The sequence below is a fragment of the Heterocephalus glaber genome, unplaced genomic scaffold, assembly GCF_053883595.1.
Source record: "Heterocephalus glaber isolate CG9 unplaced genomic scaffold, H.glaber_assembly_v1.0 deba00001504, whole genome shotgun sequence".
NCBI classification, from domain to species: Eukaryota; Metazoa; Chordata; class Mammalia; order Rodentia; family Bathyergidae; genus Heterocephalus; species Heterocephalus glaber.
In genome coordinates this window covers 56,143,132-56,161,586 of record NW_028258324.1, presented here as the reverse complement: position 1 = coordinate 56,161,586, position 18,455 = coordinate 56,143,132, and the positions used below count along the sequence as shown (strand labels likewise).

Sequence of the window (18,455 nt, the reverse complement as noted above, 5' to 3'; positions counted from 1 at the left end):
TTTTATACTACAATTACATGTCATAAATGAACATGCATACATTAATATATATGTAACTTTTTAAGTACATACATGTGTCTGACTATAAACACTAATTTGAAAGCAGTCATATCTAACTTTTCTTTGTAATAGTATCAAGAATCAGTGAAAGAGGCTAAGAGTGATGGGAACAACACTTTCTTTTTTGTCATAAAGGAAATTTTTTTCTTAAAAACCAATTATTGATAACCTCCAATGTGATAAGCACACAGCATTTATTTTAAGGAGAAGGTAGTATGTTAGAAGTATTAAAAACGTTTTCCTATTTGAGGCATGATACTATCTAACCTGTTCCTTATTTCAGCCTTGTTTCATGTCCCCAACCTCACCCATCCAGGATCATTTTACAAGAGAGCAGGAAATTTTAAAAGACTTTTTGTCAAAGTCTGTATTTACTTCCAAAGATGCATTTGCAGTTAGTGAGTATCAGCCATTCTTCTGTCTCTCTGTACTGTGTTAGGAACTTATTGGTCACTTTAGGACCCTAATCAGACACTGCAAGAAGAGTCTTCCGAGCGTCGTGCTCTTCATCACTATAACTTTTCTTCTCTCTATTGTTCAAGGAGTTTTTCTGATTGTTCTTTTAAAATGTTGTAAACATCTCCATAAGAGAAGCATCTGAGCTTTGGAATTTGATTCCCAAAGAGGAAAAAAGGGGGTGGGAAACAAAGACTGGAATCATGAAGGGAAGACTGTCAATAATCATCTATATTCAGTGTGATGCTGTGATCATTCTGTAGCTCTGAAGTATGCTTACAAGTAGACAAGTATCCTTCAGTATCGCTCATGTAACCTGTAATTATTTCCTAAGATCAATAAAAAATGTTCTTCCCAAGATGCAAGACTCCTCAAATTGTGAGAAGATGAATATTTTAGTCAGCTCTCCCTTGCTCCATCTTATCTTACTCAGTCTCCCCCTTTATGAAGTTTTACCGTATGACAAGATTAAAAATAAAGTACAATCAAAGCAACTACTTGGCTCTTTAAACACACCCACAACTGCAAGCCTTAAATGTACCATCTCAGTACTTTTAAAAACACATTAGCTTTGATGATACTGCAAATGCACTTAAGTAAATACATTTCTTTTCAATATTTTCCACTCCCTGCTCAGTTCAGTTTGTAGATTTCCATAAAGAATGCCTGTTGTTGACATTCAAAGACCACAATAACTCCTTCTATATGCTCCACAGCACTGAACAATTTCACTTTGTATGCTTGGGAACAGACTCTCTTTGTTTTGTCAAATAGCAAAAAGAAAAAAGAAAAAAGTTTAGATATTGCTTCAGACTTACAGAGTATAAAAATATGTATCCTTCACTAAGTATGATTTTATTCTGTTAGAGTCCTCTCTCTCTCTCTGTCTCTCTGTCTCTCTCTCTCTCTCATTACTCATTTCACTAAGTCTCTCCCGAAATAATTTTATATATCATGAAGTTGAGTTAGTCTCTAACAATATGTTTATTGTTGCAAATTTAATTCCTGACCTCAGAAATTATGGATGCTTTTATCTCTTTATAGTAGCCAGCACTGAAAAAGACGTCTCATGATACACAGGGACGAATTAAGCATGTCATTGTGCAGTTGGTCAGCCATCTCCGTCAACTTGTGTCTTCCAAGACTCCTGGCTGCTGTGCACTGGCCACTTCAGTGACTCCCAGCTGCTCTCCTGGCCTCCAGCCTTCTTTCCTCCAGCTCATTTCCCATCGTTTCACCCAACTGGGCTTCTTAAAGCACCAGTCTCATAATGTCACTCTCTTGCTTGAAACCTCCAATGGGTCCACTCTGCCCTTGAGATTAAGAGCAAATTCCTCATGTGATTCTTAAGTCCCTGCCTTCCTCTCCAGCCTCATCTTGCATCATCACTCCCTAAAGCTTTACTCTGCTCCACCTCCACGTCCTCCTCTCGGATGCTAGAAGGCCTCACCAACACTCACCTGTTAGTCTGCCCTCTGTGCGGCTCTTTGGCATGCCTGCCTCCACCCCTCACCCAGCCCACATACATCTGGACAGCTCCTATTCATTGTTCACACCCCAGCACCTCTTTGACAAGACCTTCCCTGGCCTTAGCCCCAGGCAAAGTCCTAGTGCATCCTTCACACCCCTATCCTTTGCTGTGGGCACCTCACACTTTCACTGTGGCTTCTCTAGTTACCTCTCTTCCCAATGGGCTTACTGAACTAGCTTTGTGTGCTCCAGAGCCTCAGAATATAACAAACGCATTGTAAGTAGTCAAAAATATGTACAGAATGAATGCAGTCCATGACCTCAAGAAACTTATAATGTAGCGATAAACTATACCAAAATATAGCAAAATTTGTCACATTATTGCCTTATACATGACACGTAAGACTCTCATGAAAACTAACTTATGAAAATATTTAATGAAAAATATTTTAATCTATAGAATATATTAAAATAAAATTTTATTAATATATTTGACTTTAAAGTATAAAATGTTTAAAGTATAAAAATAAAATAAACATACTCTTAACTTGTGCCAAGGAAAAATGAAATTACCATATTCAAAAAGTTTGCCATGTCTCCCTCATCTGATTACCAAATAAAGAAGGGTTTGTTCATTTTTTGAAGAACATTTCTTTATCAGCTGATTTACTCATATGGAAGTGCCTATGAAAGCCAACAAAGTACCAAAACAACAAACATATTTGAACCCATTAGTGTTTATTTTTTCTAGTAATGGATATCATATTTACTCAAAATGTCAAAGGTCATCCACTCTCTATTACATTTTGGTGATGGTAACCCTTGACCATATTGGTATCCTTAGTTATAAAAACATGATCACAAGGTATCTTTTGTTCCAGACTAAAGTAACTTTGCCTAAATAAATTCATCAGATATTTGAAAGTCTGACATTGGGATACATCTTATCTTGCATTTTCTCAAACTAATTTTGCCTTCATAACACAACTGCATAATTTCTAGACATCAAATTCCTTTTGTCTTGAGCCAAAGATTCACAGAATTCTGAACTTGGTTGATGGTAGTACTTTATATAAATTATTCAAACTTTGCATTTCTTTATAAGCTACAGGACCATATTTCCACTCACTAGCAATAATATCTCCTACATCAAGCAAGCTGTTCATGTTTATGCAAAAGGAGTGTAAACCATGTGGAATTGACCACGTGTCTTCTGGACTCAGTTTTAATTTATTAGCTGATTATTACATGCTCAGTGGATAAATTATTTGTGGCCCCAGATCTTTTTTTCCTTAAACAACCTGTGAGTGGAAGAAGCTCCCTCTAATACTATCCCAGAAGCCCTTATTCATAAAGAAAGTGGAGAGCAACCCAGACTTCCCCATGCTTTTGATCATCATGAATTTATAAGTTATTAGAGTAAAGGAATGAACAGAAGAGGCCATGGAGAGATGGATGTAGAAGCAGCAAGAACTGAGGTATTGAGTTACGGTGCCTGCAGTTCTCAAGGCCATGGGAGAGCTCAGAAGGTAGAGCAGTGACTTACACCTCCAGAAAATGTTTTCCCTGTCAGGAGCAGATAAGATTTATTCTAAGCTGTTGTGGCTATGTGCAGATCCATATGCAATCTTAAAAAATCAAAAGTCACTTGAGCCATAACAGAAATATGGGTTGTCAGTCACATAGACGGAGCTTAAAGGTAAATAACTTTCAGTTTCTGCATGAATTTTAGAGATGAAGTACAAACTTTGGGTTGGCTCTTGTCAGAAACAGGGCCGAGGAGTTAGCTCAGTGGTTCCACTGCTTGCCTCGCAAGCACAAGGACCCAAGTTCGATCCCCAGTACCAAAAAAAAAAAAGTCAGAAACAAAATTTACATATCAACTGTGTCAAAAACATGTGCTGGCTTAGAGAAGGTACGAAAATAGAGAAATAATGCCTTTCATATATGAAATGCTTAGAGAAGCAGCTAGGGGTTGTCTTTCCTTTACTAAACTAAAAAGATTGCAATTTTACTTAACAAGGACATAAAATCATGATGCATGATATACAGATTAATTGGCTTTTTTAAGTCAGCAGCAGGTGTGGGAAGCCAGGTGTGCTGGCTGCCAGTGAGAAGAAAACAGAGCCACAGGAGAAGTGAATAATAAGTGCACCTGGCCTTGAGATTGATGTCACAAGGTTTCCTCCCCCATCAAACAGGGCCAATGCAGATAAGAATAAAAAATAATGTCAACAATGATGTTGAAGCAGAACACCAATCAACAAGTTTTAATTTTAAATAGATTATTTCTTGTTGTCAGCCTGCAAAAATATACAATGTATAGTTTGCCCTTTTCTTCATAACCAGGGTGGGGGTTATTTTTATGTGATAGTGTGCACTTCCCATTTGGGAATCCAAAGTACTAAGTCCATTCTCTGAACTCCTTATTCTCTTACACCAACAGCCACCCAGCCCTGTTATGTGAATGACGGCAAGTGTAAAACCACCATATGGGGGTGCTTGTTAGTTTCACCTTCCCTTGTAAACAGCTCCAAGACTATATAATGCCAAGAGACGACCAGGTTAAAATATATAATTTTTCAATTATTAATGTCTTCAGGCAAAAAACATTATGCATCAGTCATCACATGCCATACCACTGCATTTACAGCATCTAGTTAAACTAAATCCAGAGGGAGTGGGAAAAATGTTTTTTGTATAGAAAGAACCTTCCAGCTTAAAGAAAAATTGGATTCAGAATTTTCTGTAAAAAAGATTGTTTTTGCTTTTTTTCTTTGAATATGGTTTTCTTTGGCTTTGGGGGTGAGGGAGGGTCAAGAGTTTACTTATTCGCCTCTGAATAATGTAGAACATTGCTGAATCTGACATCACTGAAATTTCAAGTCTAAATTTTGTTTTCTGCCTACTTGATCTCACTATGCCACTCAAGTACTGTTCCTTAAAGCCACTGAGACCCCTCTGAGTAGCTGCTATTCATCCTGATCTTGTCCTGAGGCTTGCTGCATTTTGTGTGTGTACCATAGGGAAATACTTACAATGTAGCTCACAGTAAAGTGAAGTTGTTGTTTTTCTTATATGCTGAAAACATTTATGATCAAAGGATATAAAAGTAAGGACAAAGTAATTAATATCAATTCAAACTGCCATGCATTTGTCTCAAAAAGTTGAATTGTTTGATATTTGCTTTTGACTAAGAACTATAAAAATCCCAGCCCTTTGATCAGAAATCCTCTTCCCTAATCCTAGTAATAGTACCTATCACTGGCACTTACTGCTTGAAATATAGTTCACTAATTTGCTTTCCAAATAAAAAAACAGATCCTGAACATTTAAGTGTACAAAATAAATATACTTATTTTGAGAACTTACTGAAGCTTTGAGTTTTTAAAATTAAATAAAACCTTGAAGAAAGTAGGTGTAGAAATGTGATAGTGTGAACTATAGTTCAAAAATATGTCACAGCAGATAGAGGGATAGATAAGAAAAAAACCAAGTACTGTATAATAAAATGTTAGTGGTAGAATATAGGTGGTATTACAAGGTCACACAGTAAAATTATTTCACGTTTTCAGTTTGTTTGAAACTTTTCATGATAAAATGCTGGAAAAGATATATAAGAAGGTCCACACCTAAAATTGAATTTGTATACTTAAGAAAATGCCATTGCAAAATAACATGAGATTGAGTGATCTTAAGAGGTAATTGTATTAGAGAATTCTTTTTTTTGAAAATTACAAATATTTTTAAGACTCTTTATAAACTTTTTAGGTTATTTATTATCTTGTAGACCAAGAGCCACCTTAAAGATAAAAAAAGTGATTGATGAGGACTGCCCATCAAAATAAAAATTATGTTGTGCACCACTGCCATTTCATTACCCAACTAGTAAATAACTGGAGTATCTATTTACACAATTAAATCTAATCTTGAAAAATACTACATTTCTGGAGTTATGCAAGTGCTTTAAAATGTAGTTTAATAGCCCAACGTATTTGTTGTCTTTTATTTCCTTCCACCTAACAATAAAATTTTAGAACTGTGTTTGTTGACTGTATATTTTGTTTGTTCACACCTGATCCAACACCAAAGATTGAACCCTGGGGCTTCCTCTATTTTACCATGGTATGAACACATGGCAGGGTGGGATGTGTGTGTTTGTGAATGTTTTTTAAAAAGAAAAACATAAGTTGTTTCTTTTTAATGCCAGATTTAACAAGCCTTTCTGCCAATGATTCTCTGTGGCAATGATATTTACCCTTCAGAAAGTTGATTTTCCCCACATATAAGAAAAATCAGAGATTTGACAATTATCTTTTTAACTCTTGTTCCAGGCCTTTGGAAACACATCCTCCTCCTTCATGTCCTGTTGTCTCTTGTCCTTGTTTCTTTGGCTCCCACAGCAGTGGTGTTTGTGACACTGTGGATCTTGAAAAAAATAAGGGATGTGGGACCAAAATGTTGTCAAAGAACCAAGAAGTTAAATCACAAGGGAGAGTCAAGAGGAAATGGGGCATATTAAATGCAATAAACAAAACATTCACTCCACTATTCTACCATACTCGCCACCAGGGACACAAGCAATAACTACATCATGAATTTCTACATTTAAAAAAATCACTTTATTCCCAGAAACATAATAAAGGAAGGGTAAAGCACTCATCCAATATTTTTTCCGGCAAAGTAGTCTTTAAATGAGTCTTTTCTATGGCAGTTTTATGGGTCTCTTAAGCAATCATATTTTGCGCCCTTTTTGGATTATGAATGAAATTCGCTTTTGTTTCAAAAAATACTCCTATTATAAAGAAAAAGATATAGTTTATGTATAATCTCTTCTCCCACAGAAAAAGATTTAGTATTTAGTATATATTCTTCTATATTTTTCCACAAAGATACACCATACAATTATAAATTTTAAAAGAAAAACAGTTTTTCTCCAAAGAGTTTATGCTCTTAATCTGATGCTTTATGAATTATCTCTTCTTTTTCTATGACATCTATTTTTCACTTTTTTATTAGTAAATGTTTGTAATACATAATGTTTACATTTCTTGTAAGGAATTTCTACATATACATAATTCACCCTAACTTCTTTTTTTCACCTCCTTTCTCTTCCTCTCCCCTCTTCCATCCATCTTTTGATTCTCTTTCTCTCTGTCTCTCTCTCTCTCTCTCTACACATTTGCAGTACATAATGTTTACATTCTTTGTGGGGGAGTTAGAACACAAGAACTAGTTTCTTCTTAAACTATAAACATGCTCAAGATCTTTATATAAGGAAGAAGGGGAAAAAAATTATAACTTTCGCAGTATTTTCCCCCGTATCTTTTGTCTTTCAGCTAGCATTTTTGCTTCTTCTTTCTCTTTTCATTCAAGCTTTGCTTGGGGAATAATAAGTCTTTTCTGACTACCTTCACTCTCTCTTATCAACATATTCAATAATTTAATCTGGCATCTATTTTCACCACACCTCCCCCAGTCATTCATGACTTTCAATGTCAAACACAAGAAAAGTCGCTGTTTATATCCTTATTTAACCTCTTGTCAGCATTTGACACTAGCTAAAAGTCTTTTTCCTTTGACTGTATTCTGGTTTGCCAGAACTGGTTTGCCTTCTTCACTTCGCACCACTCCTCTTCCTCATCCTTTACTAAGTTCTTTTCTTGTGCTCATTCTTTAAATGTAACCATTCTCCAGGACTCTGACTGTAGTCCTCATCTCTTATGTCTCTACATTTGCTTCTTTAATAAGCTCATTCACTCCTATAATTTTAATTATCCCCAGCAATCCATGTGCCCTGCCCTCAGCTCTCTTCATAATATGGATCCATATATCACAGTGCTTGACTGTATCTTTCCTCTTGGATGAGTTTTCCAAAGACATCACAACCTCAACAAGTACCTTCTCAGCATGTTATCTTCTTTCCCAATCCTCTACCTTCTCACTGATACTCTATTTGATTTGTTCTAAGGAAAGAGAGCAAGACCATTTAGTAATGCATCCTGATTGTGGTTGGTTTAAAAAGGGAAAGAAAGGAAGGAACTGTTACTAGTGAGTACAGTCCATTCTATCAAGTTTAACAGTGAAGAGAGAAGAGAGAATAGTTTTTAGGGAGCCATGGGCAGGAGGAAATCACTAAGCAAGTTTTCAGGCTGTGGAAAGGAAAGTATTTGGAGAAGAAATTTAAGGTGAAGAAATAAGATAGGAAATGAATTCTGAAAATTATGAAGACAGTATGACAGCCTTTCCTTTTTGCAGCTATATTATATATTCTCTCTATATCTATATCTATAGATAGATATTACATATTACATATTCATACAAATTATATTATATATTATATATTCATACAAATGTGTATGACATTTGCTTTAATAAATCCATATCTAATATATACCTTCATTGCAATAGTGAATAAATAATAATAAACAGTTTTGACATATTTATATAGAATCTTTAACCTTTACATTTATTTTGACATCTGTAGCTGGGCAAAAATTGCAGTTGGGGCTAATTTGTATGATTGCCTAAATCAAGTATTTCTTTCCTTTCAAAATTTCTTTTATGTATATGCCATTCCTAGTGAGTATGAAAAATCCTTTGAATTCAATTCATATAAAACTAGTCCATTTCAATTAAACCCTAAGCTCACATTCTGAAATGAACACATTACCTCATTTCTTAGGTCTCTATGCCATCAGATTTTGTTGCTGTTAACGTCCTTGCTAAATTTTCCTACATAATACATTGTATGTCTGCAGCCGGGATATGGTTTTTCCTATATTATTTCCAAGTATAATGATTTATTTATTCCAAATGAATAAACCCACTTTTCTATTCTACTTAAGTGGGGGAAAGAAAGAAGGGGCAGGAACTAGGAGGTGGATGGGATTAAGAAGAGAAGAAGAACTGCACAGAGCAAAAGTTACCGGGTAAGCTCAATGTTCTTAAGAAAACTACAAATCTAACTGAATAATATTTAAAGTTACCAATACTAACAAAGAACTAGATAGTTCTCTTTCTGGTTAGTCAGGAAAAATTCAGAATAGTGTGAGAAAATGGGAGATACTGTTTGGGGTTTCAGAGCTTGGACAGCGATCTTGAGCTGAAAGCTTCTTACAGGGAGCAAGGCATTGTCAGCAAATGATGACTGTTTTCTTTCTCCTTCCTGGCTCCCACCATAAAGTGCTCACCACGCTAGCTCTCTTGCACAAACACTTCCCCCTCAGCTGCACTTAGTGAACTGTACATAAAATCACCCATGAGCAGGCAGTGTGCTAAAGCTGGGACAGAGACAGCTCTAACCTCTTTGCCTCAGTTGAAATCCTCAGCTCCAGTGTCTGGCCAGGGAGGTGGGAGGAGCACAGGAAGTGATTACCCTCTGGCTTCTCCTCCCACAGAAGCCCTGCCCCCTCACACTTGGACAGTGCAGAGATTAGCTTTCTTCCTCCTTCTAGTTCAGTCCTTTGGCTAATATGAATGGCCACGCAGAAGCTCTGGACTTGCTTTTTGTGCTTGACAAAAGTGCATAGATAGAAGACAGGGCTTCCTGGCTGGGAGGAGGGAGGAGAGCTGAAGATACCTGCCTGGGCTGGCTGATCTAAACAGTCAAAGTGGGCAGCTGAGTGCTTGAAAGAGGATTATGCTCGCACTAGAAATAAGCAGTAAGTGAGTGATTATTGGCTTAGAAAAAGATTAATCCCCCCGGGGGTTACGGGGTAAACTAGAAAATATTGCTTAATTCTAAAGTAAAACTGTAAGTCTTCTGGCTCTGTGTAATGTTGTGTGCTGTTAGGAGTCTGGGGCTTAAGTACAAAAATCAGAGCTCTAAATGCCTCCTGCCACTCTTACAAAATGCCAACTTCTATTTAGTTGGGGACAATAACTTCCTTCCCTGACCTAGCCTCTTCCCAGGAAAATTTACTAGTGTACCAGATAAGGAGTTGAGATTAAATTGGAAAGGTGGAATTTGATGTTGGCAGAAATTGAAATTTTGAATTATGTTCTGTGAGTGCTGACTTATCTATTAGTAGTGATTGTCAAGAAAGTCTGGAGTGGTGAGTTAAACAGGGGAAATTAAGAGCTTTTATGCCAATGAGGCTGAATAGTCCATATGCAAGGGGTTAAATTAAAAAACTATGTAATAAATAAAAGATGGGCTTTTTAAAACATTAGCGGGAAGAAGTAGTCAGGAAGCATAAAAATGCATGAATAAAAATTCATTAGGAAAAGAAATTTTCAAAGACCTCTGTGCTAGCCAGAAATTTCACAATGTTTACAAAGTCAAGACAGTGATTCAGTAGTACTTCAATTATTGTTGTACATTATTAATACTGCTGTTGGGCAAGATCTGTGTTTCTCTGGTCAGCAAGTTCTGGCAATGAAGCCACTGCCGCTGGTGCAAAGAATTCTGGGATGTCTGACACTGAAATGGATAGAAGGACTCACATTCCTTCTCTACTTAATGTCCTTTTGTCCAGAAATCGGGTCATGCAAATGAGCTACTTGGTACGTATACAGATCAATATTTGGAAAGCCATTTCTAAATGTTTTGCATTAGAGAGTCTCTGGACAATATCTTATGGCAACCAGTGGACTGAAAGACTACAAAAGCAAAGTGACAGAAAGGAAGGAAGTCAGCTTGACTGAAACCAACCTTGTTCTTTTTGTTTTCCATCAATCCTGAAATGGAACCTCAAATGAGGACAAGAATGATAACAGAGAGAAATAGTGTGGCCATCTGTTCTGTTCTAAGTGGCTAAGTTCATTAATGTATGAATGGGAATTTGGATTTGATTTATGCATCCTAATACTTGAAGATTCAGAAATTTCTGCATTACAGTAAAAAAAAATAGAAGATATATTTGGGGGAGATGAAATATGTAAATTCAGTTTTTGAAATGTCGTAAAAGAAAAAAGCAGTTAAGAATTGTGTCCCACAGTTTAAAGAAGATTTACATCATGGTCGCTGAAGGGTATGTCTCTTTCCCTAATGAAATAGAGATCAAAATACACACAGTAGATTCAAGTGTAAGAAATATTATTATTCTCCTAATTATAGGTGTTGTAGTTAATATCTAAAGCAAGCATTTTTTTTTAACTTGGACTGAAGCTAACTTGTAGTGATTTTTATTTTCTATTTGTTACTGGTATGAAGGAGTAAGATGACATTTCTTGTATTCCCATCAGCTGTTGCACTGGGGAGAAGAAAAGAACTCAGACATACTACTATTCTTCTTTAACATGACCATAAAATAATTACCATGACCAATGTCCTTTTCTAACTCTACAATTTATAATTACAGATTTTGCTATGGGGAGGAAAGGATGGGGAGCAATCATTGGGACCAATAATAATAAAAAGAGTAATAACAAAGTGCTAGTAGAATACATTTTTAAAGATGGTCTGTATTCTAAGTTTTTAACGACCTAATTTTGAAGTCTATCTTCTTTTAAAAATTACTATACTGAAAAACATTTGAAGATTTTAGAGTTGTGCGATACTTCTCTTATTCTTAAACATAGTTAAGGCATTAAAATAAGATACTGTGTAGTCACAGCCTTAAGCATAGTACAATTCTAAATGAACTTTCAGTCCTTAAAACATACAGTAGCGTTCTTCAAAGAGTTTCTTATTTGCCTCAAACTGTTAAAAAATCTTTTCTGAAACTACAGAATAAATGAAAAGTATAAAAACATTGACAAAAAGATTATTTGGATGACTGGATCTAAGTAGAAAAAATGAACAATTATAAGCTTGTAATTTAAAAATAAAAACATTTGCTGTTGTACATGAGAGACTGACATGGAGGATAAGGAAGGCATCATGACAAGAAGACAAGGCTAAAGATTTTTGTCTTTTAAAAATGTTAAGTAAGAATTAAGATTGTTAATGGAAAGAAACTAAATGATCATTTAAAATTATTCTTTCACAAGAAAAGTAAAGAACAAGGATATGGAAAACTAAGCTGTGATGAAGACCTTGAAATAATTGTTGATCAAAAGCAGGTAAGTGAATGCTTACATTCATTTTCTATTGTTACATTGTAGATTTTTAACAGCCTTTTGGGTGTTCAGCCCTTCCTTGACAGCTGCATTTTCCTGTCTGAGCCCTGTATAACGAGACAGACTGACAGCAACTAAGCTTCCCTGCATGATACCTCTAAGCCTACTGACTTCTGCATGGTGCCAACACATATGTTCTGTATGTAAGAATGTTAAGAAATGAAACTACAACAAGATAAGAAACCTTTTGGAAAATTAAAAGCTCCACTTAAATTTAAAAAGCAACAATGAAAATTTATTTTGTTGGGAAAAAAGATTTAAATAAGAACAAGAAAAAATACTATTTCAAAAATGAGAAACACTACCATTAGTGTATCTTGTGAAACAGTGGATATGATTTAGAGGGAAGAAGAAAAAACACTAAAAATTTGAAAACTTTAAACCTAAATCTTGTCCATTTTAATTTTTCAGATTGTCTACAGTAAATTTTAAAATGATTTTTAAAACACAAAGAAGAGGCTACATAATTGTCTGTAATACTGCTCGTAATTTGAGAAACCTCTAGCTTGGTTGTTATATGGGCCAATAAGGGGAAATGAAAACTGCTTAATAGGCCATAAACAATGACTTACCAGGTAGTGGAGAGTATCCAGCCCATGGCACTGAATTGGCACTAGCCCTTAACATCTCTGTTAATTATCAAGGAAACAAGATAACTGCATAGCTATTTAATGTATAAGCGCCACTGAATCTGAGGATGATGTCAACTCAGGTTCAGACAGAGTGATAATTCAAAGGGATCTGTGTAGATGAAGGATTAGAAAGAAAGGAGTCATTAATTTACAGAAAGCCCATCTCATTACATTTGGACAATTTCCTAATCATGCAGTTTGTTTTGCATCATGGTGACTGTATTAAAAGAACCATTGTGTATTTCTGACATAAAGGGAAATGATAACCAGAAGGTAGTGGCCAGAAATAATTGCTTTAGGGACTTGTTTGTTAGACTTAGAATAAAGAAGGCAACTAAAATGGTTTTCTAGGGAAAAACTGGCTAACAAAGCATCTCCATGGAAGTTCAGAACATATGATCTGACAGGGTCTCCTCCAACTGCCTTGGGATTTTTCTTGCCTTATCATCACTCTCTCTCCTAAGGAAACAGGGTAGGGGGTTGTGTGGATTTGGTCCTGTGTTTTGCTACTCAGTGTCATACTTTACTTTAGTTAGCTTAGGTAATAAGCTAAGTGTACTGGGCCCCAAGTGCTCTATTGAGCTATAAATTATTATTTTGCCAGATTATGGTTTCGCCACCTGCTGTGCAAGCACAAGGACCCAAGTTCAATCCCCGGTACCAAAAAAAAAACCAAAACAATTTTGCCAGATTAATTACTTGGGTAATTATATAATCTATATAATCTATATCTCCTGCTGATTCTACCCATAAACTGGACCCACCTGGCCAATAAACTAGTAAAATACAAATTTTATGAGAGTATTTTATGAGAACACAAATATATATACATTTCTATTAACTGAAAAAGTTACTTTTATTTCTTCTTTAATTGTGTAGATGGTGAATTCTTACTTTTTCCTTCTTTACTACCTTCCACCTCAAAGTTTTTACTTTCTTTACTTTTGTTATTGTTGTTAAATATTTGTGTTTTAACAAAATTTTGGTGTTCAGAAAACTACAGAATTATACATTGAGATATTTAGGGTAGAAAGACTAAGGGTTCTTTTTTTCTCATGGTAACTTTTACAAAATTTGCTGTTGTGACTAAACATATTTTATTAATTGCTAAGGAATTTTTTAAAACACAGAAGTAACTTTCCTGCTTCGTCTGAAAACAGCACTTTCCTTACTGGATCAAATAAGCGTGGACTCAGTTTGTTCAGAGTTAGCGTTTGACTCCTTGGTTATCAGTTTTTCCAGTACCACTGCACAAGGTGGCATTGTTTGGCAGTGACCCAGCTTTTCAGAGTCATTTATGTCAAAACATGTTTCAAAAAATGAGTAATTATGAATATGAGTTGGCTTTAGTGTTGGCTGTTGGCAGGAAGAGAAGTCCTTCCCTGATCGGGAGGATTATTTGATGTTGATGTCGTGAGCAAATTCTAGATTGAAACAATGACTATGTTGATACTGCAAAGAAAATATTTGGGAAAATGCTATAATTATTTTATAAACCTATAAAAAATATCTGAGTTTAAGAGATAGGTATCTATGTGTGCATATGTGTGTAAAATACGTTTATTTTCCAAAAGTGAAATATTGCTTCATCTCATAGGTTTTATACACATGAGATGAATTCATACATATGTGCATTGTCTGTGTATAATAAAGTTAAAACTCTATAGCCCTACATACTATTTCTCAAGAATCTTTATACTTAATCTATATCTTTTCAGAAACGTGGTAGAAATTTGTTTTTCAATCTTTAGAGTTGCTAGTAGCTTTTTCAGGAAGCGATACCAGAATAAAATCTAAGGAAGATAAATAAAATAATTGGGAGTGCTGTGAGGGGCAGAAGTCACCTAATCTCATTAAATCCATCACTCAGATGCTGTTACTCTACAAATGCTGTGTAAGCTATATGCTGTTTCATCAGTCATATGATTTGCAAGTCTTGTATTTCCACAGAAAGCCCACAGTCTTGCTTATATAAGCAAATTAATAACAAAAGCACCTCACAGAAAGTGGAGTTTCTTCTCCTTGGCTGCTTTCATCCAAGGGGGTAAAAGATGACACTCTGTTATTTTGACATGGAAAAAATGAATATATTTTGGAAATATTTAGCATTGTCTCAAAAGCCAATCTTGTGCTACTGTGTGAAATTTTATTGGCAAAACGTATTTGTAATGCATATAAAAACATGCCAGAAAATTCTTAAATTTGTATGGAAGTCCTAAAATAATAGGTGCCACATATATGTGTATATATATATATGCATGCATACACATAGACACCACGCACACACACAGTCATTTATGTATATCACATTAGGATCATAGACCATATTTTCCACAGAAATTCCCATGGTTTTCAAACTTCAAACATAGGAAAGTAAGGAAAGAATATGTATTTAATTGAAATTTTAACACCCTTAACACCCAGACATTTGACATAGGAATACTATATCTATAATTAGTAAATACATATTTGTCTTTCTAAATAAATATTAAAGAAGAAATCTTAAATGTATATTTTGGATCTTTTTAACGTGACAATATTTTTTTCCTGATTAAAGGAGAGGAGAGTCTTATTTAGAAATAATTCTCATGTGAAGAATTTTCTTTTGAAACTAGAAATTTCAAGGGTGAGGATGGAGGAGTAGATGTTAAGTATCTTTATTAAAGAATTTAAAACATTACCCACATTGAATGAATAATAAATTCATTCTATTTTAAATTGTCATTTTTAACTACAGACTATTTAACTAGAGGTCTATCGTGATGGATCTAGATATCTTTTTTCTCAAATGTTTTCAAATCTCAGGTAGATTTAAGAAGGTAACAAAGAAAGACCTAAAACTATAGAATATTATGACTATGTGAAAGATACAGGTACAGATTCAAGCACTGCACAAATTGGTTGAACAAAATGCTGTGGATCCCATTGGTTATAGAACTCAAAGTTTCAGCTGTGTATCCTCCAGTACGGTGAGATGGGGAAATGTCAGCCAAATAAATGGAAGCAAGTGTACCTAGGTCAGAGCAGTAGTTCCCAAGCTTTGGCTCTCTCAGGCTCCCCTGGAGGACTTGCTGTAACACAGATTTGGATCTGAGGAATTGGATTTCTGACTCCTCAGCTAGTGTTACTGGTTCCATACCACACATTGATAGCCATGGTCAGAGAAAATAACTAACACAGTTATAAAGGGGGAAAAATGTATGTGACTCATTAATGATCTTTATCTTAGCATTGTCTGGAAATCTAAAAACTAGAATTCATCTACTTCCAACCTGATGTTACCGAAATCAAGAAAATCACAGCCATTTACAAACAAAATTTAAAGACTCGAAATTGCAGTATGGCTAAATTCCACCTGCTGGCCTTGTGATCTTGAACCTGTTTGAGTTCAGTTTCCTTATTTGTAACATAATACTTTTTTCTTCCTATCTCCTAGAGTTCATCTGCTATAAAATAGATAAAAGTGCTTTATAAAGTATAAGTAATGTGTTAATTAGCTAATAAACCCACTATCCCATCCCACCCCCTGTTTTAGTCCCCCAGTTTAGGAACTTTGACATCTAGAAAGATGAGTGAAGTTGCCTGGAGTCTCTGGTTAAGCACACAGAACACAGGAAGCCAACTGTCTCTCCTGACATCCAGTCTGCTACTCTTTCTGTCACCTCCACAGAATTCTGCACCATTACCCATTACTGATAATCCTGTAAATGGGTTCAGAAACTGCTTTGCCTCAGTGCCCTAATTACACAAACTAACCATCTACTAGTAATTACTATCATTGGTCAACATTTATTTATTGAACCCTCACAGGGATAGACTTTTCCACAAACACTTCTTAACTGTTTACTTCCCTGTTGGCCCCTTGGCATTGTGAGGGGAGAGATGCCCTTCCAAATAAGCATATATGGGAAGCACCTTGGGGAGAGGCAACACATGGTTTGCTTAGCCCAAAACCTTTCTGAAAAAATTTATAAAAGAAGCTTGAGCAGAAAGCACTGGACATTAGAACTTTTGTGGCCTTTTTCTAAAGAAAAAGAGAAGAAAAGGTATAGTCAACCACTGTCTCCAACAGCACACAAGCATTTGAATAGGATTGCACTTCTATCCTGGTGGTCACTGTGGAAATCAATCCTAAAAGGAAATTAAGGCCAAGATGAAATAAAAATGGAAGAGCAAGAAAAACAGATTAACAGAAAAGACACCCAGCTTCTTTCTGGTGCTAACAGATAGCATGGTCCTACCACCATCTAAGCAGTTCAACTGGAGTTCCAGTCTCATAATTAGTAAAAAGGATGAGGATAATAGGTGTCACTGCCTTGTTGTACTCAGCACCATCTGGCCATTGCTTTCTCAGCCACATCAATGTGGTGACTTAATTTAAACAATTCAGATGCCATTTACTTGCAAAAGATACAAAATTAAAACCATGTCTTGGTATCATGTGTAACTATCTCCCTGGGTGCCTTCTTGGAACTCTGTACTTGGTCAGCAAGAACAGACATCCCTTCCAGACTTGCAGTAAGGAGACAACTTGAAGATGCTGAAACGTGGCACTCTGTAACTCTGAAAGGACATGGCATGTTATGCAGTTGGCCTTGGGTACACTCACAGTAGACATATGCTCAGTGGCGATTTCTTCACAAAAGACTGATTGATGAAAAATAGTTAAATGAAAAGAAGCCAGACTTACTTGCTATTTATCTGGAATCAGCATGAATGTATACTAAGACTGACTACTTTATTCAGGTCAATTCTATCTTGTCTGCAAAACTATCATCAATAAATACTGTATAAGGAAGGGGGAAAGTTTCTCATTTGGTTAAACAGAAAACTTATTGGAATGAAAAACTTACTCTGTGTTTTGGTCCTAAATACTTCCCATTTGTATTAAGGGACATAAAAATAATCTCAAGTTACTGATAATTTGGGAGAAAAAAAACACAATAATGCAAATATCTTACATGTGTTTTTGTTATAAACTCAAATTTTTGTTTGAGTCCATACATTTCAGTTTAGTGTATTGATTCCCCTAAGTCTCACCCAGATCTGAAGAAACATGAAGGGAAAAGTCTAATATCTTAATTTCAGAATCTTCTGACAGGTTTCTGAAGTCTGAAAGTATTTTGGCAGAAGATATAGAGGGTCACTCTTCATAGAATGACACAGAGGCAGACAAGAGAGCCAAAGTAGAAAATTATCATCCCAGTTTCTAGTCTGACTTTGCTACTTACTAGGCAGAAGACTTTGGAGTAAGCAATTTAAATTTTCTGAGTTTCCATTTCTTCGTGTGTGCAATAGCATGATACCATCTGGATCCAATGTCTGTGTGAGGTTCAAATGAGAATTCTTCCTCAGAGAGCCATGTGTCCCACTTGGCCGCCAGAGCCAGCGTAGAGTCCAGGGCCACTACTGTTCTGTCTGATACTCTTCCCACCCTTAACTAACACATCCTGAGTGGTGAGTTGGAAGTGGTTACTGTATCATGCCATCTTCACTTTAATTGTTTCCACCAATTTACTACTGAGCATTCTGAATGCCTTGTGCGAGACACAAGCAGATACTTTAGTCTAGAGCATTTTCGGTGGTGCCAGGCCCTCTGCTACACCATGTGCTCAGGATTGTGAACGTGTGCAGAATGTATGCCTGCCACTGCCACAGAGTGGGTGAGATCAGAGTCAGAGCCTTTACAGTTAGAAATTTGTGTGAGAATAGGGTATGGCCACATAGCAACTCTATTATTATGGGAAAAGTAAGCATCCTCTCTAAGCTGAA

At 35.8% G+C, this 18,455-nt stretch overlaps 1 protein-coding gene across 19 annotated transcripts in view; it reads left to right on the top strand.

The window, feature by feature from the left end:
- Positions 1-18,455, top strand: part of Pex5l (peroxisomal biogenesis factor 5 like) — a 240,265-nt gene that overhangs the window by 51,722 nt on the left and 170,088 nt on the right. For 4 of the 19 annotated variants that reach the window (XM_004834645.4, XM_004834644.4, XM_004834643.4 and 1 more), the window contains exons 1-2: positions 10,257-10,494; positions 11,923-11,994. The exons of 5 other annotated variants lie outside the window; for them this stretch is intronic. In XM_004834645.4, the coding sequence (XP_004834702.1) occupies positions 10,402-10,494; positions 11,923-11,994 (165 nt within the window). In that variant the 5' untranslated portion in view covers positions 10,257-10,401. Of the gene's footprint in view, positions 1-9,436; positions 9,651-10,255; positions 10,495-11,922; positions 11,995-18,455 lie in introns of those variants that run through there. 10 more of the 19 variants (XM_087186573.1, XM_087186570.1, XM_087186567.1 and 7 more) reach the window with 5 other exon arrangements.